The sequence below is a fragment of the Apteryx rowi genome, unplaced genomic scaffold (genome assembly GCF_003343035.1).
Source record: "Apteryx rowi isolate R43461 unplaced genomic scaffold, aptRow1 scaffold_972, whole genome shotgun sequence".
NCBI lineage: Eukaryota > Metazoa > Chordata > Aves > Apterygiformes > Apterygidae > Apteryx > Apteryx rowi.
In genome coordinates this window covers 53,591-79,515 of record NW_020451285.1, presented here as the reverse complement: position 1 = coordinate 79,515, position 25,925 = coordinate 53,591, and the positions used below count along the sequence as shown (strand labels likewise).

Here is a 25,925-nt window from a genome sequence, read left to right as displayed (position 1 = left end):
GTAGTCCAAAACTTTGCAGCGGTTAGCTCTGGGAAGCCACCACAGTGGTGAAGCCAGATAAGCTAGGTTTACTGGTAAATTACTAAACACCCCCAAAATAGTAATAGATTAGATTATTGACACCGATTATACCATATCACATATATTGTAACAAGGAAAGATTAGACAACATTATTGTTATGCACATAAAGAGACTAAGCACAAATYAGAGGCAGACTGTACTGGGTATCTGGAGGCTTTAACGCTTTAGCTATAAGATCCAAATAAAAGAGTGACGGAAAGGGAAGTAAGGAATTGCCACTGAAACTAATACTTCATTGCAACAGAATAAAAATAGCATTGCTTTGTATATGCATCATAGTTTTCAAATACAAGCTGCAAATAGAATTACAAAATAAATTAAGTTGCTGTAAGTATTTGGTTACTCCCATTTGAAATATGACGAAAGTGAGGTTCAAAAAATATTTTTCCGAGTTCACACAGGAATGAAGCAGGAATAAATTCAGGTTTCCTCTTTACAAAATGCCACATTGTTAACCAATACTATGTCTGGTAGGCATTCACTATGCTTATCTCTTTTTTTTATTGCGTTCCTTACTTTTTATGCTTATGGAAGAGTTACAGTTAGTGAAAAAAGGAAGATAGAAACCTCAAAAAATCTTCCTTTTTAAAGCAGCAACAACAATACTTTGTTCTTTTGTGAAGGTTATAATGCTGACAACAAACTCCCAAGCAGCTGTTCAATTATATTTTTCAAGTTAAATGATTAAACAAACAAAAAAATCCCCACAAGTCTATACTGCCATGCAGATAGTCCTGGACTTAATGGCGACAGCAAGCATTTCTCCCTTTTTTGGCATTACAGTTCCTCTTTTCTCCTCAAAATATCTTTTATTTCCATTTTTAGGGGTTTTTTTCCACCTTGCGTCACTGAAATCAGGACAGAAGTTACTGGGGCTAAACAGGGAGCTATTTTTATTTCAAACTCTCACAGAGAAAATTACAGTGCAACAATTGACAAAGCAGAATGTATTAGCATCGGCATACTTTCAGCTCTTTCAGCTGACGGGAATTCAATCTATTTTCCTTTGAAAGAAACATAGAAACTGGAAACACAAATGGAAAATGACTAATATCATGGGTTTTCAGCTTTGCTCTTCAGCAAGTGCTTTAGGTACGGAGACTGCTGCAGAAGACACTGCCGGCTGCACACGCGGAGCTCTGCAGCTAGCTGGGTGGCCAGTGCACATCAAATAGCCCAGCACCCAGCACAAACCAGGCTACGGCAGCCTGCGCTTGGCCACAAGCCACTGCTGGACCAGGACCTCCTCCCCAGGAGGAGAGTCCTCTTTCTCCCCCTTGATTTTTATTGGCAGGTTTTTATGAAGCACTTGGTCAACTAACTTTAATAATGCAAGCTTGTATTCATAGCATTTAAGAACTGTTTTTATAAATGTAAAATACAATTGGCTTAATATACAAAGTCTAGCAACAGGGAGTTAAAAAAGGCATTTTAGAAATTGGCCTACAGACTTCTTATCCCACAGCATGTCTGGCTATTCTATGATCCTTTCGCACTCTTTTGCTCCTCCTTCCTTTTCTTTTTTTAAGGCAGAAAAAAGACACATGGCACAATACAAGAGAAACGACATCTCGAAAACAAAAACTTGTAGCTTCATTTCATATTTTGCACGCAGTTTACTGACTTCAGCTTTTAAAAGCAGATGTTTAGAGAAATTTACTTTTTACTACCAATAGTCCCCAAAGTATCTGCAAATAATTAAACAGTTTACTTGGCATCTCTCCATTCAGCTTTCTATAAAAATTCGTAAGAATCAGTTTACTCCTGTTTTCCTTGCTGTTTTCTGAAGGAAAGGACAATTGCCATCTAGATTTTATTATCCAAGTGAGTAAGATTTTCTACAAAGCTATTCATATCGGTTTTCCTTATTCATACAAAAAACTCCAGATGTCACCTCACACAGAACAGGAATTAGTAAAGCTCTTTTTTTTTTTTTTTTCCTGACAAAAGAAGAACTGTAGTTCTATTAGATCATTTTGGAAAAAAAAAAAAACAACCAAAAAACAGGGGGTGACTTGTTTGGTAAGCAAAAATTTGAAAGAGCAACACATCCTAGAGACTGTGTAACTATTCCTGCTTAACTGCAAAGTTACATTATTCTTTATAGTAAGAGAATTGAAACAAAATCATATAGAAATTAAACACATCTGTGCAAGTTTAATGGCCAAACAGTCCGAAGGGAAAAAGAAACTTAAGCTAAACAGTTCCAGGATAGAATGTGTCTTCACACAAAGTAATCTCCTATTTTAGTATGTTCCTCTATAGCAGAAATGGACTTCAGCATCCCAGGGCTCTTTTTCTTTTCTTTTTATGTACACAGCATTGACAAACTGTAGAGCAGAACCCTGCAATCAAACCCTGCGCTCCGCAGAATATCTATTATAACACAATTTTACACAGTCACAAGGAAAAAAAAATATAATTTTAAAAGAAATACCTCCTCTCCCATTGTGAAGCCAATATGCCTTGCAGCAGCTGAGAAGGTCCAAGAGTGGCAGGGGAGCCCTGCCCCTTCCTTGCCGGAGCTCAGCTCAGCGAGGCCGCGAGCCCAGCCCTAACACTGAGTCACGCTTTGGGCCAGCCCAGGCAAACAAAGGGGCCGGTTGTTTATTTTGCAGGAAGCCTGGAGCTCTGCCGAGCCCTGCTCAGGGCAGGTTCGCCGCTTCCCCTCTGTCGCCGAGCAGACCGGGTCCCCCCGGCTTCGGGAAAATGACAGCTAGGAAAGGCAGGCTAAGGCTAAGCAAGGAGGGGCAGCCTTCTATAAAGGGCCTGGGCCAAAAGTCGCGCAAAGAACACCGCCGGAAAATGAGCTTTGGGCAAACGGTGAGCGCGCTGGTCTTGTCAGTCAAAAAAAAAGTTGAAATTTCATGTCATTTAGGCTTCTGTTTGGCCTTTTGTTTTTTAAAGGAAGATGATTAAGAAACTGGTAAAACTGAAACATCATTATGATGATGATGTGTTCCATGAAAATTTCATAAATTCCTAACACTTCCTCTTCACAAACAGCCATTTAAATTTAAAAAGACTCAAAAAAGGCAGCGGGGTAGCAGGTGGTAACATACCATGGGCTTCTCTGATAATTTGGGGAAATTAAATATTTATATTTAAGCAAACCGCAACATATTATACACTCTAACTTCTATTTGACCTTAAATAGTATTCAGTAAGCTTTAAAAAAAAGTATTGAAGCATTTACACCCAAACATGTCCGCCATGTACATACATACGCACACGCAACACATTCCTTCTACACACATAATCCATTTTCTAAGGAGACATTCTCACAGGGGTGGCAACACAATTTTGAGACAAGAAGAAAGACATTTAACTCATACATTAAAAAGATAAAAGCAAAAATGGTTCTCTAGTTTTGAGAAACCAATAGTAAGGAAAGACATGATAAACTTTACTGTAGAAGGTTTTAAAAGGGAGGGCAATTAATTGTTCAATCTGCTTCCTACAAAGAAAAGAACAAGAAAAAGCCTAATTTGCTGAGCTGGGACATTAGACTATCCTTTCTGTTATGGTAGTGAAAGACTAGAAGATAGGGAGGGTACACAGTCTTCTTTACTGAATGCTTTTTAAAAACAAGCCAATAGACATCTCTTGGGGATTGCTTATACCTACTTGGTCCTAAACTGATTGAATGGCTTGGATTAGAGGATCTCCGAGATCCCCTTGGGCCCTGTATCAAAAGCAAATCAAAGCTGATCTGAGTAGGACTATCAAAGCAAGTATGAACTTCCAGAAAAAATATCAGGATATTTTAAAGACAGGAAATGAGCCAGCTGATGGATCACAGTGAAGGTACCATCTCCTGCAGCACACTCCCTGGGCTTGCAGCCTGCTGCAGAACAGGCTCAGGAATGATTCAGAGGTAAAGCCTGAAGGCCGACGCAAACCTACTTCCTGCAGATTTGTAGTTTCCAATCACAAATTATTTTAAATATACTCATCTTTTTCTGTCTATAAATTCTACTCAAGGTAACTTGCACGTCTTACACAATTTGGTTTACATTCACAAATCTCTTTAATACCTCAGCAAGTATGAAAGTTATTTACGTAATTTGAAAACTCAGACTGGTTATTTATTTTTTTGCATAGTGGTATTTGCACTTCTAACTTTCAAAGACCATTTGTGCAAAGAATATTAAGTATTTTCTCATTAAAATTTTTATAAGCTTTTCAAAGTTTAAAAAGGTTAACAACTAAGCAATTCAAAATCATAGTCTGACAAAATCAATGTGGAGCAAGAAAAAAAAATCATTTTAGCTAGAAACACTAAGATATTGTTTATAAAATTGTTCATTCCAAAGGCCCTGATTACACTAATTTAAACTTGTTTATACTAGTTTGTCAGTTAGATTTTATCTAGGTAGATTTTATTGTTATTATTATACACATTATTTTGTATTAATTTGTGAGCCAGTTCTCTTGAAGCTCATTAGACAGCAAAAAAAGTCATCTTGCATGTCAAGTACTATTTCTTTCTAAAGTATTTTCTCTACTGCAGTTGAAACATGTAAGAAATCTTTTTCTGGAAACTCAGTTTATGTTCCATCAAATGTCCCTGGAACTCAGAAATGAGCTCCATTTTAACCTATTAAAGCATGGTGTTTTGTGTTATTAAACCTACACATCCTGTTTTTCATACTGAAGCATACTAACATTTCGTAATCAAAACCATTACTGAAAACTAGGGAGAATTCCCTCCCAGCACTCCTCCGAGAGACCTTGTCCTGGCAGAAGCCCAGGGCTCTCCCCCAGGACAACAGATCAGATTCTCCACGTTACTTTTAGGAGTAACTTCTAGTACTAGGAGTACTTCTTACACTACTCTGTTTCTATTTTCACATGGTTTTGAAGTAGTTCAGGAACATAAGTGGGAAATGGTCTTCAAGCATATGTGTTTTGTGTTTCTTTCACATAGACAAAACTTTTCTGTGTAACAGCCAATGATGTACATGCAAAGTGTTGTGGCACAGACAACAACTATCTTACATTTATTCAGAGTCCAATAGCTGCTTTATTAAAAACAAAAGCCTAAAAAAGTCATAAGCAGCATAAAATAGTGTGGTTAACTTTTTTTCCACCAAAAAAAATTGCTGTTGCAGACTGCTGCAAAAGCTAAACCAAGTCACCAATACCTAGACAAGTCTGCTCAGGCAGCTTGAACATATTACAACCCAAAGGGATAAAATGTGAGAACAGAGATACCTAATGGGAAAGCATGGAAAAGCAGGAAGTATCCAGGAGATCAGGAGACACTATTTACTCAAGTATCGCAGTTCAGTGACTCAGTAGGGACTCATAGCCAGTTGGAATTATCAAATTTGTTCCCCTCTATTAAACTTAATTTTCCATTTCCTGCTCTACCTTCTTTGTACCAAGCCTTGTTCTGATTAAGCCTCCCCAAAAGAGACATGCTGCTTTTCAACTGTCCCTCATTTTAAGAGCTTGCCGTATTTCACCTGCCCTGCGTAAACCGGGTTACTTCTTATTGTTGTGAATTATTTACTCCAGAAAGGGCAACGATGTTTTAAAGAATTTATTTACAACACCCACAGCGCTCTGCGAGCATCTGTCACCATTTGCAGATGTGTGCTACTTTTGCGTAAAGGAAGAAAACCTGTTTTTTGCTCACCGAACCCTAGAAATGAAAAGTGACATCAGCAGGGGACCAGCCACCCCCCAGAAGGCAGCTTTGCCCTCTTGACAACTACAGCAGGGGACCAGGGACCGTCTTCCCCAGGAGCTCGACTCACATGGAGGCACTAGAAGAAATGGCTATAGGGCAGTGATGCCCAACTGCAGCACATGTCAATGTCAAAGCCCAACACAAACGGTGCTTGCACGCTCGCACGCTCCCTCCTGTTCCTAATGTGCAGTCTGGCATGCTGCCGATGCTCACCACGACGGCTGCCATCGCTCGTGGCTGTCACTGAAGAGATGACCATCAGAAGCCTCTGCGTTCATGTACAAAGTGCTACACACATTATCTATTCGCACACACACTATTTATTCATGCTGCACGCTCTCTGTCCCAGCAGGCCTTTTTAACAGTGCTTATACTCAATGCCAGGTGTTTTTTGCTCACATTCATTTTTTAATTCTCTTTGTATTTTGAGCACCAGCTTCAGCATTTTTTGTGGTAGGGGAGCAAGCACCTACAATGATATCTGAAGGGAAAAATAAGTCGGACAGCACTGTACAAGAGGGAGGCAAGTGCAGACTGCCTTGCGCTGCCTGTGCGGCTAGCTCTGGCCACGCACCGTTGGCGGACAGTGTTGGCAGAGCTCAGATGCAACACCAGCCACTTCAGAGATGCCCAGGAAGACCTCAAAATTGCATCTCTCAACGATTTTTTTTTTTGAACGACAGTTGAAAATTAAAGGAAAAAATATTTCCTGCAAGCAACAAGGCAGGAATTAACAGATCAGGCAAGGCAAAGATGTGAACGGTAACAAAATACAGTCATCGCAGGTTTGGTGTCCCTAGCTCACAGGCTCAAAATACATGGGCCTTATAAGTGCTCAGTCTCCGCATTTACAAATTTCTATCTTACTGCAGAGGGCAGGCAGATTTAATAACTGACATGAGCTTCTAGCCCTTATAACTGTTGTGTCTACTTCCATTATTTCTTCTCCACTTTCCTCTCTCAAATATGTTTAATATATAAATAAAATATAATTAAAATTTATTTCAGCCTGAATTTAGTATCTTGCAGTGGGAAGAATCCCTAAACACCAGTTAGCTAGATCTTACAAGTTTGTGGATCTAGAGCCATGACAGCCTTCCCCTGTATATTAAATCATTATGGTGGCTGCAATATTCCCCAAATTGACAGCTGAAAATAATTTGTTAAGCTCTGGCAAGCACTAATGGGACCTCAGTAAAGTCCGTTAATGAAATCTAGCTCTTTCTGTGAATTCACCAACACTAGCTAGTCATGAAAAAGTCTTAAGAAACCTCTTGCCTGAAGAAAAATAGAAATATAATATTCTCAAATAGAAAACGTGAAAAATATTCTCCATAGTCTCTTCTGAAGAAAGCAGTTTTCAAAGAAAGATATAAAAGGACTTTTTATTTTATATTCAGCTATAATGGCATTTAGCATTCTTAGCTGAAACATCAACTCACTAATCAATCCCATACAGGTAAATCAGACTAAGGAATGTATTGGTCAAAATTAATTATCTTATACATTCAGAGGTTTATTTTTAGGTATGGGAAAGGAAAAAGTGCTGGTTTGTTGGAACAATGGAAGTATATATAGATAATATTGGAAGGAAGCCAAACCTCAGAACAGAAGTTTCAGATAAGCTACTACAAAATGAAAGAAGAAATAAGCATAAACACCTGTTTAAGTATCTTGAAGTGGCACAAGAAGAAGGTGGAAACGTGAAACAGGCGTTTCTTTTTGACCACAAAATCTGTGCTATTCCAACAGGGTTTCACTAAATATTCTAAGGAGATGCAATATGAATACATGCATACCTATCAGCAAACTAGGGCTTCAGCTACACGTAGTATAGTCAGTTAGCTTGCTTACACCTATCATAAATGGGAATTTAACTCTGACAGAGCCAAGCCTTAGGAATTTGATTCTTGGTTCACCAGGAAACAAATACAGCTAGTGGCTGACTGATCAACACAAACAGCCAAAGAAAACCAGAAGCACTGCAAAGCAAAAGTATTCAACTCCTTTATTTTAAAACACAAAAGGACAGTTCTGATGGCACTGTTCTTATTAAGCGACCACAACCACATCATTAATTTCCCTAGGATAATCTTCCTTTGTGATTCTTAAAACAAAGAACAGCAAAGCAATGGATTCTGCCCACCAATGAAGCCAATGGGGTTTCACGCAATTCTTCGGTTTTGCTTTTAGTTAGGGAGTTTATTGATCATCTTCAAAGAGAAGAATCACAGTATTTGGCATAGTTATTAGTAGACTATCACCCAGAGCACAGCAAACAGAGCGGTGATTTACAGGAGGGCCTACGGGAATCTATTCCTGCCCAGCTGCCAGCAATCCTCTCTGCCCTCCAACTCCTGCCGATCCTTGTGTGAAAGCCTTCTTAACTCACCGTGATGCTCAGGTCATTTAACCTTGCAAAATACCTTTGCATGAAACATGCTGTAAAATTATGATTCATAAAATAGAAAACACATTAAACCACAAAGTAGTAATGCCAACAAAATGAGACCAAGCTGATTCTTCTGTAAACAGGACTGACATTTTCCATGGGAATTATCTTGTGATAAATAATCCCACATTATACAATCTTGATGATAATTTATTCATACCTAGAACATTCAGTAGTTGTTAGGAAATTTGTAAAATCAAAAAGATAACTGTATCATTACAGAAGTATATAAAATGTTTCATCTATAACAGAATCAAGAAGAGCCAACAGAAAAGAGTTTTAGGGTCTCCAAACTTCAGAAAGAAAATAAAATGTGAAGAAATTGCGTGAAACATCATTTTGGCATCTTCAAAAAATTGTGAGTTACTGAAAAACTAAGGCTACTTCTTGTAAAAGAACAGGATACTTACGAGGGCAAAGATCCCTTTAAAAACTAAATTGACAGAGAAAAATTGTACTGATTTGGCACTCTGCATCATAAGGTTACAACATTTTTGATCCAGTAAGCAGAGCCCTCAAGCCAAGTATGACCTTTCTTGGAACTACAAATAAAACAGAATTCTCTATCAGCCAGCACTAAATGGCAAAGAGCACTGCAGTGATGAGGGAGGAATTTCTTCCAGCCAGGAGGAATGTATTTGGGGAGGCTGATGTTTTGTAATCATAACCTAATGTTGTGTCAGTGAATCATGTATCTGTGCTATGAGTAGCCAAAGACTGCATTGAAGAAGCCTTTGAGTGTCAGTGTTAAAAGATTAACCATCCTGACTCGCTCAGGAAATTAAGCAGTGACAGCACAGACATTGGTTTAACTTATCTACATGCTTGAAACACAAATAATACATTCTGCTTGCAAAGATGAAGCTGTTATGTTCCGTTACACATGCCAACTTTAAGAGAAATCTGAAGACGTAGGAAAGAAGGTCTGTGGGTAGGTTGTGAACTCTGGAAATCCTGAATTCAGTTTTTGGCTGAGAAACAAACCTACCAACTTATGCTGCACAAATATCATCTGCCCTTTGGGGAAAAAGGAAGGTAACATTTCTCATTATTATAAAGTGGAGTGAGATTTCCCTTCACTGAATGAAGGCCACTTAATAAGCTCTTTGTGACCACTCCACTTTAAAACAAGGGACTTCAGAGTTCAAGGGATAGGTAATTTATTTTAATCAGTTCCCATTTACAATCTCTACCATACAGATGGCTACACTTACAGTAAACTGCAGACAAAAGAAATCCTTCATGTGGCATTACAAGAGCCTTATCGTTTGTAAATTCTGATCTACCTATATGAGACCGAAGAGAACTGAATTTTGTGCAACACTGGAATTCTGGTCAATGCCCTATAAATGAATGCTTATGTTACACAGCAATCATAAATACTGCTAGCATGTAACTATAAGGACGTTTATCTTAGGTGATCCTCTTCATGTACAGCATATAAAATATATTCCCCTTACCTAGCTAGTAGCAGGAAATTAGTAATTAAAAATTTATCTCTTGTTTTGCAGGATTTTGTATGGTCTGACTCAAGAAAAAGGTTTAAGTAAAGCCATGCACAAACTTAAATCTTACTGCTATCAGTCCTGTACAGACATTTCCCTTACCTGGGACTTGTTTGAAAAAGATCCCAGGCAGCCATCAAATTATAAAAACAAACACCACCAAAAAAGTTAAAAAAAACCCAACCTTTCATTAACCAATTTCATGTGCTGGTACTCACAAAACCCTCATAAAGCCCAGTCTCACCTTAGCCACCTTAACCACTGGTAGACCATCAGGGTCACAAATAAACCACGCTGCAGAAAGATGCTGCAACAGCTCCCCACAGAGCTGCCTTCATTGCCTCCCTACCACATTCCCTGAGTCTGATTTGAGAGCAGTTCATCAGCAAGCACTGCCAGAGCCAGCTGTTGCTCTCTTGGCTCCCAGATGGGCTGCTTTGATGAGGTGCCATTTGAACACAGCTCAGCTGCTTCTGCTTCTATACATTACCCAAGCACTGCGCATGAGTTAGTAATCAGGCCACCCAGAAAGAGAAGGTGAGCAGAGCACTATGCAGGCTTTAAAGAAGCCAGCAATAGTCCAGGTGTAAAATAATCTAGGTTTTTCCTTTACTCAGATTATCCCAGCTCTCCACTACCCTATTTATACAGAATCCAAATTGCAGTCACCTGTAAAATATTAACCATTTCTCCTGCAGTGTAACTAGGTTAAGAAGTTTCCACCATATCTCAGCAGCATCTCCCTTTCTGCTGTACCATTATAACTTGTGGTAGGGCAGGAGGCTGTGCTACAAATCAGGTCAGTGAAATGATCTAGCTTAAAACCCAAAAGTTTTGAGGGCCTCTCCCAGAAGATCTAACCACAGAAGCGCCTGGTTCTAAAGACAACTGCACAGCACAACTCAAAATGTGAGAAGCTGCAGCACCAGGGAACAACCACAGCTGCCCAGGAACTTCTTAAAATCACCTTGGAGCCAAATGTATCATGTGACTGTGTCTGCAGCAGGATCCTGGGCTGTGCAGTCTGCCAGCACAGTTCCCCACATCTCAGAATATCAGTAACCCTATAGATATCTCATTCTTTGCTTAAGGAAAGGAGAAGGATTTGACAAGGTTCTTCTTTGGTTGTTAACTGCATTAGGAAACACTGCATTTTTTTGGTTCATTTCCCTAATGAACATACCCTAGAATGATCAATTTATTTTTTTTTAAAAAGTTCCCCTCCTCCAGTTCATTAGAAATATCACATTTTGCTTTCTAGTCTCTTTATTTCTAATTTATGTAAAGATTGTTTTGGAGGCTGGAAGACAAAGAGTGCTCTCTAAAAAGATGATTTATTTGAATCTGTCAGAAAACAAAATTTTTTTTCCCTGAGTGTTAATCTCAGAACTTTCTTTTTAGGTCACATAGAATAAAATTACATAAAATATGCTTTCCCTTTTACAGAGCCCTTTAAACAAAGCTGGGTAATTTTTCAAAGCATCTTTTTAAATCAACAAACCTGCTACTGAATTGAGGTGTTTAGGTATTTTCTGAAGCTTCCTTTTCAGCAGGCTGACGGCGCAGTGACTGTAATCCCCTCTTAGTTTACATAACTATTATTTTTTACAGTAATGTGAGTAACTGCAAAACTGAAAAAGCCTCTCAAGCCTTTTTCTCCAAACTAATATTTACTTAGAAAAAAGCCCAACCAATAGATGGAGGTATGAACATAGGAAGAAATCTTTAAGCAAAGTCACAGTTCTTGCAGGCAGCTAACCTCACTGGAATTCACTTTCTGGTGTGTGGCAAAAGAAAAAACAAAGTCTTGTCCACAGAAAGAGTAGGAAACAATGACCATAAATCTCCAAGTTCTTGCCAATGATCAAATTTAGAACTTTAGGGAGAAAATTTATTTAAACCAACACCAAGAGAGAATTAAGAAATGATACATACCTTATCTACTGGGAGAAAATCATTGTCAACTTCTATTGACCTTGGTCGTAGCTTTATAGGTTTGTCCTTGAAGATATCTCCAAAGCCAACACCCTTGATCTTTTTGGGTTGGATTGTTGTGCCTCCATTGGCTCCTTCAGATTTTGTGCTGCAAGAGTCACCTCCGTCACTCTCAGAGCCTGTAGCATCTTTTAGGCCTGTGAAATGGAGGGACGAAAGAAAGAATCTTAAATTAAACCCAATAATCTCAGACCAGATTGTGAAGGGAAGATGATCCCTCCCACCATCCCGTAAAGGAAAACAAAACCATGAAAAACAGGTAAAGAAGATGCTCTCTGTGCCATGCACTCATTCTAGAGTTTTTAAGATCACTTTATTTTATCACATTGGTGTACTAGCCAGAACTTACACCAATCCACAAAACATGCACACTCCAGCATCAAAACTTTATTCATGAACGCAGCCATTACTTAAGTACCAAGAAAATCCTCTATCCCTAGAAAAAGATTATTCAGAAGAGAATCCAAGAAATGAAAGAGTTAAGTTCAGTTCTAGGGCAGCTAATGTATAATGCCACTTAAAGCTAACAAGCAGTCAGACCAGGCATACTGTACCTTAAATCTGTATGACTCACATCAAGCCAATTATGCAATTAGTATCTAAAGCTACATTACCTAACTGAGAAATATAAAGCTGAAAGCTGTTTAAACAAATTTGCAATCAAATAAGCTGCATAATATGTTCCCTGCTGAAAATTAAATCTCTCTGCAGCACAGACAGCCTCATAAGAAAAGCACCCATGCACACCATCCTCTAGGAATATAATAAATCAAAACTGACATTCTGATTTGCATTACTTCTTTCAGTGAATAGGAAAATTTATCTACACTTATCTGAAAATTTCTGCTCTTTGAATAATAGAGGCCACAAATCCAATATGGTGATGTTTTAGCCACTTTACAGAATGGTGCAGAATCAGGCCCGATACTCGCTGGCAGCAAAAGTCCCACTGAAGTTTCCTCCAATTGAGACAGCCTCCAGAATCATTCAAATCTTCCTTCTTACATTACAGATTGAGCTAACTTTGATTCCAGGAAAAAAACACAGCAATTGCTGCTACTACAGAGCATGGTTAAATCCACCTAATGACAACGAACCCAGATTCTCACATTCTACTCAGAAGCATTCATGGTGCCACAGACGTGGATCTTATGAGTCAAAGGAAAGAAAAAGATCTAGTTTTCTTATTTTCTTAATCTTTCTTATATGGAGATCCACATATCAACTGCAATGGATTTTCATAGTACAGAAGAAAGAATCATCCTTAAAATCAGGGCACCCAAAATCAAGTAAATATTATATATGACTGTTTCCTTCTTCCCTTGGATACTCCAGCATGTAACCTCTTTCTGCCAAAAGGAAAGAAATAGCACTAAGTGTGGATAAAAATGATGCAGTCTAGTAGATCCCCATAAAAGGTCTGCAAGTTGTGGAGCATGTGGGAAGCTTTATAACAACTTTATAATGCCTCAGTTTCTACAATTCTCTGCCACTTATAAGCAGCAGGAATAGGATAAAACAGTACCCTAAGCTGAGAGCATCTGAATACCGTTTCCAGCCTAAAATAGAACAGACTCACAAAACTGAACAGGGCAATATCTAAAGAAATAATATTTCACTGAAGTTGATGAAAACACCTATAAATAAAATTTTTAGTATTAACAATATATCCTTTCCTTTCCCCTCCCCAACTCAAATGATGGTTTTGGTTTTAACAAACCAAAAATCCACAGGATGAGAAACTTCTTAAGGAGAGCAGAAAAAGGAAGAAGAGATTCAAGGTAGAGTTCCACATACGTTTTCTTGATGTTCAGTCCATGATGGCTCATTAAAAGCAAAGGCAGAAAACAATGATTTTCTGGGATTTGGGACACAGTTTTTGATTTTGTTGGGTTTTTTGGTCTGTTTTTTAAAGTGGGATCATTTCAGTGATCAGGCATACAACACAGCCCTGCAAATGGTTGCAACAGCCCATCTGAGAAACTGCAACATAAGGGTAGGAACCTATGAAGGTGAATTATCTGGTAAAGAAATATATATGTCATGACAGTGCTCAAGAGGGCAGAATATGCAAGAAGTCCTATTGATAAAGATTTGTCTACGGTCTGATAAATTCCGATTAGATATTCTCCATCCAACAACTTTCTGTGATTTAGGTGAACGCTAACTTGTTTAAGGAGAGACCTCCTGTCTTACTGGCAATTCACTATGAAGAAACATGATCATCCAGTAAAATGTAGAATCTTCATCAAGGGCTCCTTTAAGCTTTTCTAGTTAACCACAGAAATGGTCCATGTCCTGAGGCCTATAGACACAGCTTCACAATCAAGAAAGCCAGGGGCTCACCTGTTAAAATCACTTTTAACATCAAAGAGATGCAAGAAAAGGAATTCAGGAACTGTGTGTCAGGCCAGGACTTTTAACAAGAATGTTAACCAGAAAAATCATCATACACTGCTCTGTCCTGAGATTCTCTGTACCCAAAACAGGAAAGGAGTAGGGATGCAGAATAAGAGAAAGCTCCCAATTAGAAGCAGACAAAAAGTTCTGCAAAATGCTTCGGCTCTCCGGCCTCCTGAGTGGCTGCTATATCTGCCTCTTGAATAGGAATAACATTTCTCACCCTGTGAGTGTTCAATTTAGGTGGCACTGCACAATTTAATTGTTCCATAAACTGTGCAAGATTGGAATAAAAAATAATTGAAAAGAATTCTAAAAAAAAGTACTATGACTCTTTTTTTTCCTAAATAGGCTGGGACCTTTATCTTTTTGCTTGGGCCTTTTTACCTTCCCCAAAAGAGCCTGGGGGAAAAAACTTAAAGCTGGTTTCACTGGTTTATTGCAGTAGTTAGAATGGTGGTCTTCATGCCAGCAGGAAAGCAAATTGTGTGCACTTCTTCCCTTCCAGAGCTCATGGAGGCAATAATCAGTGACTTCAAGCATTCACTGTCACCCTGCTCTGCACTGTGGCGGGAAGGAACATATCCGTAGCGGAGCCATTCCATGACACAGAGGCATTCGCAGATATGGGGCTAGGTCAATTAAACCTGGGAGGTAGAAATCTCTTCAGCCAGTAAGGCAACGTTACTGCCTTTCTCTCATTCCTATACCTTGCTATGTCTTGGGGAGCAACAGAAAAGATGTGAGTTCTACCAGCCGGACTGTTCTAGCTTCGCCAAATGTCAATTACTAGGCCCTGGCTAGGAGAGAGGCTAGAGAAACTTTATTTACTACTTCTGTCTTCAAAGAGAACTTACAATCAATAGTATTTGAGTATAAAGCCTCCACAACTCTATACAAATCACAGTGACTGTCCTCTCTTTGCTAAACAAAAGATCCTCTTCAAGCCAGGATAAGAAAATTATACTCTGGCAAAGGTTCCCCCTTTCATCCTTGCCAGAATCTCCTAGAATTACTCTGTAATGGAGGGTAGAAGCAGTGCTGAGATGTCCCTCAACAAGTAACTGAATTTCATCTGATAGGAGGCATCATCTCTCTTAGCCACCCTCTGAAATGAATAGGAAAGCTATCCTTAAAATAATTATTAAAATAGGTTTTCTCCATCACTAATCGTGGGAGAAGACGACATAAATCTAGAGCTGGATCTTTCCCAATGGCTGCAAATAAAATATGGAAGTAATTATGGGAATTATGCAACAGGTCTTGCATGGACTTCCAGATCTTTGAAGCCTGCATGAAAGAGAGTTCAGAAACCTCAAAGGACTCCAGTAAGAACTAGGCTTTTGTTTCTGGGTCATCACTTGTTTTTCATTATGGAGTCTTCATCTTTTATTAGCATTCTTCTATGATGAAACATCACACCTTGTATCAGAAGCCTTACCTCAGGCTTACAGCAGATTGCCCTTGCATCACACATCTGTGCTTGATGACAATCCAAGAGCCATTTCATTCTCAATGCTGCTGCACAACTTTGTCTCAGTATACAGTCCTGATGAGAAGTTTATCCTACAAAGTGGCAATGGTGGAGACTAAATGGGGTGCTATTCTACATTTTGACTAAAACCAAGTAATATAGCTTTCCTTATCGTATCCCAAGTTCCGTGTGAGACATGTAAGCCTCTCTGATTTTATTATCTATGTTCTCTCTAATAGGTTGCCCCCCTTCTTCCAATTCAGAGAGATGAGCAAACCTGAGCTCAGAGAGTGATCCAAGAGCACTGTCTTCTAAAAGGGTGAAGTTATTTGCTTTTCCTCCACAATTCAGGCCCCATCCAAGTCCCTTAAAAAATATCTGGAACCCAAGAATGACTCTTCACTCTACGATCCTATCCCATCTGACTTCTCTCCCCTCAAGAGATGGGCAAAAGAAGCTACTTAAACCAGTTCTTTTATAATCCTACCTGCCTCTTCTCCTCTATGAGAGGAGCAATCCTGCCAAGTGCAGCTGCAGTTGGCCTGGCTACACGTGCCTCCCTAGCTGTGCCTACATAGGGAAGGGATGGCTGAGGTAATCCCTCCTCCCAAAATGGAAAATGTCCATCTCCCCACTGACTCAAACACCCTCCTTTTATTCTTCAGCTTTTCAAGGCCTTTTTCACCACTACTGCAAACAGCTTAGTAGGAGAACAGAGCTGGGTGGGCAGTCTCCCTGAAAGAGAAATGCAGCCCATGGATATGGCAGGGAACTAAGCAAGAACCTGAGCAACCTGGACTGACAGACTATGAATTTTAAATAAGGAATTTTCTGCAAGAAGAGCTAGAGTTAGCAGGGAGGTCTGGCTGCTGAACAGGCATGAAGAACTGGAGATTGTTTCAGCTGGCACAGTGATCTGCTCCTGATGACCAATACACCCACGCAGACTGAAATAGCTGTAGTGAGGCAATGAACCGAAGCACGAAGAAGGTAAGGTTAGCAGCTCAGCAATCTACTGTCTTCAGAAACATCTTTCTCTTTTCTTCTAAGGTTAGTTGCTAAATACCTCAAACATATCTAGGACAGCATAACAGCCATATTAGGCAGGCCTCTCTGTTTATTCAAGTTTTCTAGAAGCTCTGAAAAGTAAAATGCATTTGGATAGCTAACTAGCCAAGAATATAACATCAACTCAGTGTTTACTAACATGTCTACTATCATGCAAGTCCTAAGAGTGTGAAACCTTTCCAGACCTTTATAATTTCTCAGAGAGAAGTATTTTTGGGGTCTCACTTCACAAGCAAAGTAATTTTAATATTTTGCCTAAATTTATTGTTGCCAAATCATCTGTAGCACCATAAGGCAGAATCAAATCTGAGTGTTAGGTGGCTCTTACAGTAAGCTGCTTAAAGCCAGAGCAATGACAGCATCAGTAGCAAGAAGTTAAAATTTCCAGGAGTCAATTGTTCCTAACTTTTGCCTGTGACAAGATATGGAACTACTGAAATAAAGCTCCCTAAAAACATTCAAAGCTCCAAGATTCGCTGTTGCTTCATGCTCGTTATAAACACAAGATAATTTAGGATTCATGAAGATTAAATTCTCACAACCAAGTCTGGGGGAATTTTGCACTTTTCTTCCTCTGTGGATATATAGGCTATATTAGTTTTCTTAAGACATTTCAAACACACCACACTCCTGCTATGGCTATTACTGGTCTTTTGAGAGCAACATTCTGAAATGCACCAAAACAGATTAGCTCAAACAGGGATTAAAAAGAGACCACAACATCATATTTAATTCATCAATATACAACATCCCCAGAGCTGTGCTGGCATCAGACCAGGATTCTAAAACAGAAAGATATTTAGGGATGATAAAGGGCTGTGTAAATTAAAGCAAAAATAAACAGCTGTGATAAAATTAACTTCATTCAAAGCAGGAAAAGAGGTTAAATAGGCTAAATAGGTTAAAACATGGCAGTAAAAAAAAAGGAACACATTGTAAGTTTTACAGAGCTTTCTATTTTAAGGTATTATTTACCATCTTAATTTTTGTTGTTTATTCAGGATTGTTTCTCTCTAAAGAGGCTTTATGGCACTGGGCAAAAGAGAGACCCTGCTGATGCTGTGTGAGCCAGCACTGGCCCGGACACACTCTCAGCATCAATGAGGCTGGCTCTGCTAAGCGATGGAAAGGTCAGCTATTCAGCGGCACACACCTGGGACAGTGCAAAGTATTGCCTGATTTGGCCTGGCAGCCAGAGAGAAATGCTGTCAACTGTGTTTAACAGAATAAAGCACTGTGTAAATGGAGCTTATTGGGATTTTTGCTTTTTATGGAAGGGAAGGGGAAATGTGGTCTTTCCTTCTATTTCAAGAAGGATGGTGTGGAGCACCTGAGTGACCAATATGAATGACAGAGAAGGTGAAGCTGCGCATGGTAACTGCCGGAGAAGTTGGGAGAGGAAGTGCCTGCCTTCCTTTTCCTTGCAAAGCGGCAGAGAAACAACACAGCCTAGCAGGGGTGATCTCGAGCTTGCTCTCTGTAAAAATCCTGTGCTTTGTTGATGCCATCCCCAACAATATTCTGTAGTGTCATTAAAAAGAAAAGAAAAGGCAGTTTGATTTTAAATATTAGTTTAGAACAAAGCTGTGTTGAACTTTCAGAAATTCAAGGTTAATAAATTCATACATTCAAAAAACAAATTCTTAACCAAGAATTATATACACAAATTGCTAATGTAGACTATCTCAATATTAGTCAGTATTTATTATTCTCGGTTATATTCCTTGAAGAAATGTAACCTTGTAATCTAAACACTTTGTCATTTCCTTTTAGCACATTAGTTTTCCTTAGCACAGTGGTTTTTGCCATATAACAAACAGCCCCAAGATTTTTATGCTTTCACAAGAAATCATGCAGGGAAGAGGGCAGCAGTGGCCTGCCCCACAAAGCAGCATGCATTAAGGGCAGTGCAGTGCAAGCATCCTCTGCAGCATGAGCATGGAGCCATCAATATGGAAGCTGGTGGCTTCACCTCAGCCCCAGCCATTTCTCCAAGCACTGTAAGAGCGAACAAAAACAATCATTCATTCAGAAGTTCTGCAACCATGCTATGCCTCATCGTCGTCTTGATTTCTGAGTTATTTTTTCATCTCCCTTCTTCCGACCAAGTACAGGAATACGTTGCATATTGCATGGGAAAGACCCTATAAGCAACCACAAGCAAAAGGATTCTTTCCCTGCCAGTCACAGAAAAATGGTCTTTTGTGTGATTAATGGAAACCCACTTGCTAGTGGGAGCCCAAATCTTTGAAACGATTTCATGTGTTTCTCCCCAATCAACACAATTCTTCCCCACCCCATCCCTTGCCATCTGTACGTTTGTCTTCTAGACAACAGTATGCTTATTCTTAATGAGAAAATTTTCCCTCACCCATTTTTTAGCATCGTTCTTTCTCAGATATCATTTCTCATTGTAGCAGCTGTGTATTTATTATATGTTCTTCTCAGTAAGCAAGTTAGAAGTTGAAGAGAAATAGAAAATCTTAACTGTCCTCTCTTCAGAATTGTTAAGATTGACATTTGGGTTTCTTGTTAACTTTGCTCACATTCAGACACCGTTAACTGGAGTTAATAATGTCATAAATATATTAATCATATTGATTTCTTTGAACTCTGACCAGCCATTGTTGCTCAAGGATTAAGAAAAAAAACCACGTGCTGGAGCAATAGAAAACACAAAATTAAAATTACTCACGAATACTTCTGTTTCAACGATCCTGTCTCATCTTCTTCCATTATATCTAATATCTATTACTGACAGCATTGTGGATCCAGATATAAAGAAAGAGAGGCAAATATTTGTCATTTGCAGGCATTGTATATGCCCCATTCTTCAGCTGTAGCATTTTCAAAGAGAAAAAAGCAAAGGAAGAAAGAGAAACTAAAACAGTAAAAAAAAAAAAAAAAAAAATCCAAGAAGCATTTTCTGTGGAGGAACAGGAAGGTTGTAGGATGGCAGAAAAGAGGGCAGTGATCAACAAAATTACATGTGAGTAATTTTTTGTTGTTGTGTGTCCCTCTTCACCCAGCATATGCAGCAGCAGGAATTTACTGACAGCAGGTTAATGAGCAGAAGGCCAAAGGAGTTAGAATTACTGCTGAGTGGAGTCCAGCATATCTAATGACCAAAAAAGCCATGTCAGCATATGAAGACAATGTTGGGTGTTTATGCAGGAGAAATCTTGCATATTCCAGTGAAAGGTATCTCTAGAAGCAGCTGCATCCTAATTCAACAACATTTAGCAATTCTGGGCCTTGGTTACATGAGAAAATTCCTTTCAAACACAGCCATTGTGAAATTGCTTTCAAAATAAAATTATCATTTTAACACTCCACATATGTTTGAAAAGTAAAACTTCTGAGCTTGCTTCAAAAGTTGAGCAACACTTCATGTAATGTGATACAGGTGAAAAAAGCGCACCTTTGGGGCATAATTAATCTAAAGCTATGAACTGACCTTTGAGCTTAACTTATGAAGAAATCAGAAACTTGAAATTAGGATAGCTCTGGGTTGCTTTAAACAGACATCCCTAAGTGAAAACAATTCTGCAGATTGTCTCCAAATGATTTTCACTGGAGACATAAGCACATGGATATTTGCCTAAAAATAAGGACCATAAATAGGATATGAAATGGAACAAGTTGGCCAGACGTTCAGTAGGCCTGCTTGGAAAGAAAATTAGCCTGCAAGAAGTGAGCTACCAATAGATGCAACAGGAAGAATGAAATCTCCTTTCTGTGTGTTAGTTTAGGAGATAGCATCTCGGAAAGCAGTAAGAATGCTGGTTCTCATTTGTTTAACCTGCCCCCCAAGATGATCTTGTTTTGTGTATCACCCATTCCTTTCTCAGCATTTCAGTTCCCAGTTCAAACCCAATAAGCAACAAACAGGCCAGAAATGTAGCTGGACATCTGGCCTTCCTATATGCAGTTTTACAGAGAAGCGAAGATGCATTTGTAGCATCAAAAAACACGCAGGTCTCAACCAAATGCCATGGGAGGTAGTATTAAACAAGACAAGACATCTTTGGCCAACTTTGAAAACAAAGGTTAGATGGGCGTTTACCCAGAGCGATGTGAGACAGAATCCAATGTGGGTTAAGTTGTCTTCTTGCAGCTGGTCTATTAGGAATACTGTTGCACCAGTAGATAGCCCTGCAACCATGCACTCAGTGAAATCAGTCTTGATGACAGTTACTTGGTGCGACATGGCATAACCACAGGCCAGTATTGATCATCAAGGAAAACTAAATGCAGAACTCCAGCACCACTGGAAAGGTGACTGAATTCTTCCTGACTTCTCTTAGGCTCACCCTCTATAACTGGAGAGAAGAGGAAAGGCTGCTTGACTCTCAATGGAGAATGGGCAGAGTATGGAGAGCAGGTCTCCCAAAAGCTTTGAAAGGTAACGTTAGGGCAACACTGCTCAGAAAGATTAAGGCTGTTAAATCAAAGGCTTCAAAGGCAGACCTTGCATCTGATTTGAAGCTAGATCTTGAAGGCAGAAGTCAAACACCCGAGAGATTTATTTTGTAAATCCTTATTATCCACATCAGATAGGTAGATGCATCCTTAAAAACAGAGGTGATCCAAGGAGATGATGGTCTAAAAACTCTGCAAGAAGCATGCACTTTAAGTGCATTCACTTGAAGTGGTGCATAAGCAGTCCTGAAGGCTATAAGGTGAGAAGCAGGGGGGAAAATGTGAAGACGACTAGCCACATGGTCTAACCCAGCCAGACCAAGAGCTTGGCTGGAAGCTGGAGAGAGAACAGCTGCAGAAAGGAGAGGCATCCCTGTGGGCAGGGAGACCATGGAGCGGTGGCTGAGAAGTAGGGGAGAGAAACACTCAGAGCTGCATGGATCCACAAAGAAGAAACTTCAGCTTTTGTAAAAATACAAACAAACCAGTAAACCCCACAAAACAAAGCAACTCCTTCACCCAAACCTGGGTAAGTGCAAGTTAGCATAATATAAGACTACCACTTCAACACCTCATCCTGTGCTGTGAACATTCAGGACCCAAAAGTCCTCAGAGGCTGGAGAGCAAACCCCCCCCCCACGTAGAAGGGAGGCAGAAGGGCAGCACAGCTTGGACATCCCAAGAAGAAAGCTGGCTGGGAGGAAAGTAGATGCCAAGATTAGCATAGCATCCTGCTCACTGCAGGGCAGGGCTGAACTTAGCCATCTGAAGTTAGAATGCAACTCAGTAGGATCTCTTTCTGCTAGATTTCTGGACGAAGAAGCAGGTGGAAAGACAGATTTCTGTCTATCTTGCTTCCTCTGTCTTGCATCTGATATCACCATCCTCTCTTCTTCTGCATTAACATGGTAGAAGAARCATATGAAAAGCAGCATATGTTCCACGTTTCCAGAATGCAGAAGGCAAAAACCTTAATGTGAAATGAAAGTAGCTTTGTATCTTTTACCTACTTCCCTTGCAGAAAAGCATATGAACCAAAATTCTGTGAGTAATTGCTGTCAAAGACAAAACGCCAAAAGAAGAACATGCAGCAAATAAAAAACCAAACACACACTTTGTTCTTTAAGAAAAGCAAAGCATATTTTACAGATTTAGCAATCACAAAATAGAAATTTTATTTTTAAGCAGAACAACTCTAATTCAAAGCACTGTGGTTATCAACAGTCTTCATGTTTCAGGTGGCAGAAATGATGGGACCAAATGGTCTTGATTTCCATACCTGAGCCCTAAGCGTCTGATGTAATTCACAGTTTATTGTGGCTCACAAACATACATTATATGGACATATAACATATACATGCACAGAAGGAATGAGTGCATTCTCATTGCATCAAGGATAGACAGTTCATCAGCAGCAAACTGACTTTAGCTTACAGACAGATATATGCATGTAGGGTAGCCATAAGTGAGTAGCAGTGGCACACTTTTACAAGTGTAGATAAGTCAAACAAGCACTGAGGACTAAAACTATCTTTAACATGGCTTGTTGATTTTGAAACACACTCACTGTTATAGCGTCTGTAGCTGTCAATCTTTGCTGGTGCCACTCTGTACAGAAATGTCCCTTGAAAGGCAGATTTTCCTGACAGCAGGCAAGAGAAGGAAAGAGGAGAAAAAAAGAAGGGGCAGGGTGGAGAAGAAATCGAACGACGGTAAAAAGAAGGGAGAAGAAGAGGTTTTAATCTGTACTTTCAGTGACTAATTTTTTTTAAGCCTTATTAGTAAACAACGAGAATATTAACCAAAGTATCTGATTGTACATGAAGTTAAAATATTCTTACTGCATGTATGTCAGATAAAAGAATCTCATGATTTTGCTAAAGCTGTTCTTTATTATGTCCAACAGAATGCATTGCTTCTTAGGTTTTGTCTCTTTAATTTAATTAAATGCCTCTTACATTCAGTCTCCTCATAAAGCTCAGGAAAAACCTGAAAAAATTAGTACTGCAGTGATGTACTCACACTGGCTCACACTCCCAAGATTGATGTAGTGCACCCAAACCAACACAGCTGACATCCAAAAATAGCACTGAAATGCTCAAATTTCTTCAAAATACCAGAATCCTGTGAGTATCTGAAATACTTCATCTTTCCAAGAGGACTTACAAGAAATATTTTGGAAATGGGACCTGGTCTTTAACAATGTTTAGCTGAAGGGACAGGATATCAAATTTTGAATAAACCATTTTTTCAGCCAATAGCTTAAATCAGGTGTTTTGACTCAGCACACATTAACAAAAAAACTCAAAATACTAAAACTTAAAAAAAATCCAAATAAAACCCACTTCCTATCTTAGATATTTTAGATAACATTTTCACCATCAAAAATACGGATTTCTTGCTTTTAAAAAAAATGTAAAATTCAAGTGAAGGCAAGGGACATGACCAGTTGATTTTTTTGTTTGTTTGTTTAACCTGAGCAGCATAGGCAAGACCAAGAATATACAAATGTCAGCTTGTTGCCAACCTCACCTAGACACACTATGGTAAAAATGACTGTCTCCAGTAGAATTTTACAGGAAAATAGCTAGCACATATGAATTGTCTCAACACAGCACCACATCCATTTTGGTACCAAAAATGTAGATTAGGTTTTCCTGAATATCATTCTGTTGGACTTTCAGAAAACAAAAAGTGATGCTCATTTATATATTATAAAAAGCAGTTTGTTTGTTTTATTCTTGCTTTTTAATTAACCCCCCCCCCAAATTACCCTTGCCTTGCTTTTACATAATGAGGAAGCAAAAAAATGGTCACAAATCCATTTTTCCACCTTGCTTTTACAAGTCACCTTTAAAAGAACACTATTAAAACATTCAAGCAGCAGTTAAGAAATTAAGAAAGGTATGTTAAGCTTCATGCCAGTGAAGAGAGCCAGAAAGGTGGGAATGCATATCTAAAGTTTAAAGAAAGAAAATACAGTAGGTTGCCTGACTAAATCATCAGTCTATCATCAGTGCTAACTCTAGGAACCATGACTTCTTATTGGCCATCACTAAAAGGTTCTAAATATATATTAAATGAGGCCTAGCAATTTCTGAACGGACATACACAAGAGACAGCAAGATATAAGAGGTCACCTTTAAATGTGACATTGCCACAAACATATCAAAATGCCTTTGAAATCTTCTTCCTAATACTAAGTTCTGATTCTTTCAGATACATTTCACTTGATTACATGTCAAGTTCTTTGCTTCTTGAAAGGCTGTAATGACAAGATGTGGTATTCAAAATACTTTTAAGATTAATGCACCGTATCTGAAAAATCTAGAAAATAATTAAGCTTATAATTCACGTCTCCATTTAACATAGTAATAAAATCATAATGTATACTTCTTGTTCATGCTGTGCAACATTCCTTCAAAGGAAAACAATGCTTTAATTCAAGGGAATGCTTTAAAGAACAAGGAACTGTCAGTCACTGTAAGGGTACCTGAACCTGTCCCTGTGTCTTTGAAGACAGAAAATTTGGCAGTTGCCCTACAGCTGGAACAAGCAATTTTTTAAAAAATGTTTTGATACTGTAACAATCTCACTTTCCAATCTGCTGAGCACTCACCATCTGAGGGGAAGCATCGGTTCCAAACCCTTTCAATTAAGGGGCAAATAAGTCCCACTATCAGTAATCAGCAATATTTGGGCACTTCCAAAAAGACAAGGCATTTTCAAAAAAGTGGCTTTGTTGAGAAGAAACTTTCCAAGGTTACTTTATCACAGAGTAAGAAAAGAAATGAGGATAATTCCTTCAAGCCATTTGCTCTGATCTGCCATAAAATTACTGTTGTCCTAGATAAAAATATGGACATAACAAAATAATAAGAACAGACAGAACATTTCTCTGCATTGGACCTACATACCTAAATTCCCATCAACTGTATTTTATATTCCACACAGATGATGGAAGCTCCTGTGTAGGTCATAATAGGAGGACAGAGAAATACACATTTTTATTAACCTTATTCCTAAAAAGCAAAGTTAGACCATTTTTATCTTCCATATTTCAAAAATTATATTTGTTCGTCCAAAAAAGACTCTCTCTAGAGAGGCTCAGTAAAATGTAACTAAAACCAAATGTAGGTAATACTCTTGTGTTTGTACAGTGCACTTTCTCCAAAGCTCCCATGCTGCTTTCCTAAATCTTGCAGTAAACCTGCCAAGTATTGCCCTATCCACTTTGTAGGCTGGGTTAAAAAGTGGAAGGTTGCTGCTCAAGATTTCAGTGCCGTACCCCAATCTGCTACAGGTCCCTCCAGCAGCTGTGCAGAGCCTCGATGCCCACACAACGTTCTGCCTCAGTGCACAGGTCCAGCCACTCAGAGCTGATTGTTCACTCAGGAAATAACTTAATAATCTAGAATTCACATTCAAGATTTGTCTTACAAGTCCGGTGATACAGACTGTACACATATTCAAACACTGTTTCCAGAGAAATATAAAGGAGCTATTACAGATTCAAGGTACTGTCACATCTTGTCATCCACAGAGGAAGGAGTTGATTTAGAGGCATCAATGTACACCCTTATGAGATGTTACCTAGAGCATTTCAATAGATAGATTGGAATAACGCGCACATCTTCCAGGATTTGCTGGTTTGTTTTCTATTTTGCTGTATTTTAAGAATAAACATGGTTACATGAAATTTATCATGGCCAGTCACTTTTTTTAATGCAGGATATACAAGCTTACCGAAATTTCTGCAATCTTATTATGGAGATTTTCAGATACAGATAATCAGGGTACCTGAATATAGCTCATAAATACCTCATAAA

General features: G+C 38.9%; 1 protein-coding gene across 3 annotated transcripts in view; it reads right to left on the bottom strand.

Moving 5' to 3' along the window:
- The window catches only part of LOC112960531 (SH3 domain-containing kinase-binding protein 1-like), a 155,518-nt gene that overhangs the window by 79,110 nt on the left and 50,483 nt on the right, over positions 1 to 25,925 (bottom strand). For all 3 annotated transcript variants that reach the window (XM_026054877.1, XM_026054878.1, XM_026054879.1), the window contains exon 4: positions 11,673 to 11,869. In XM_026054877.1, coding sequence (XP_025910662.1) covers positions 11,673 to 11,869 — 197 coding nt within the window. The remainder of the gene's footprint in view (positions 1 to 11,672; positions 11,870 to 25,925) is intronic.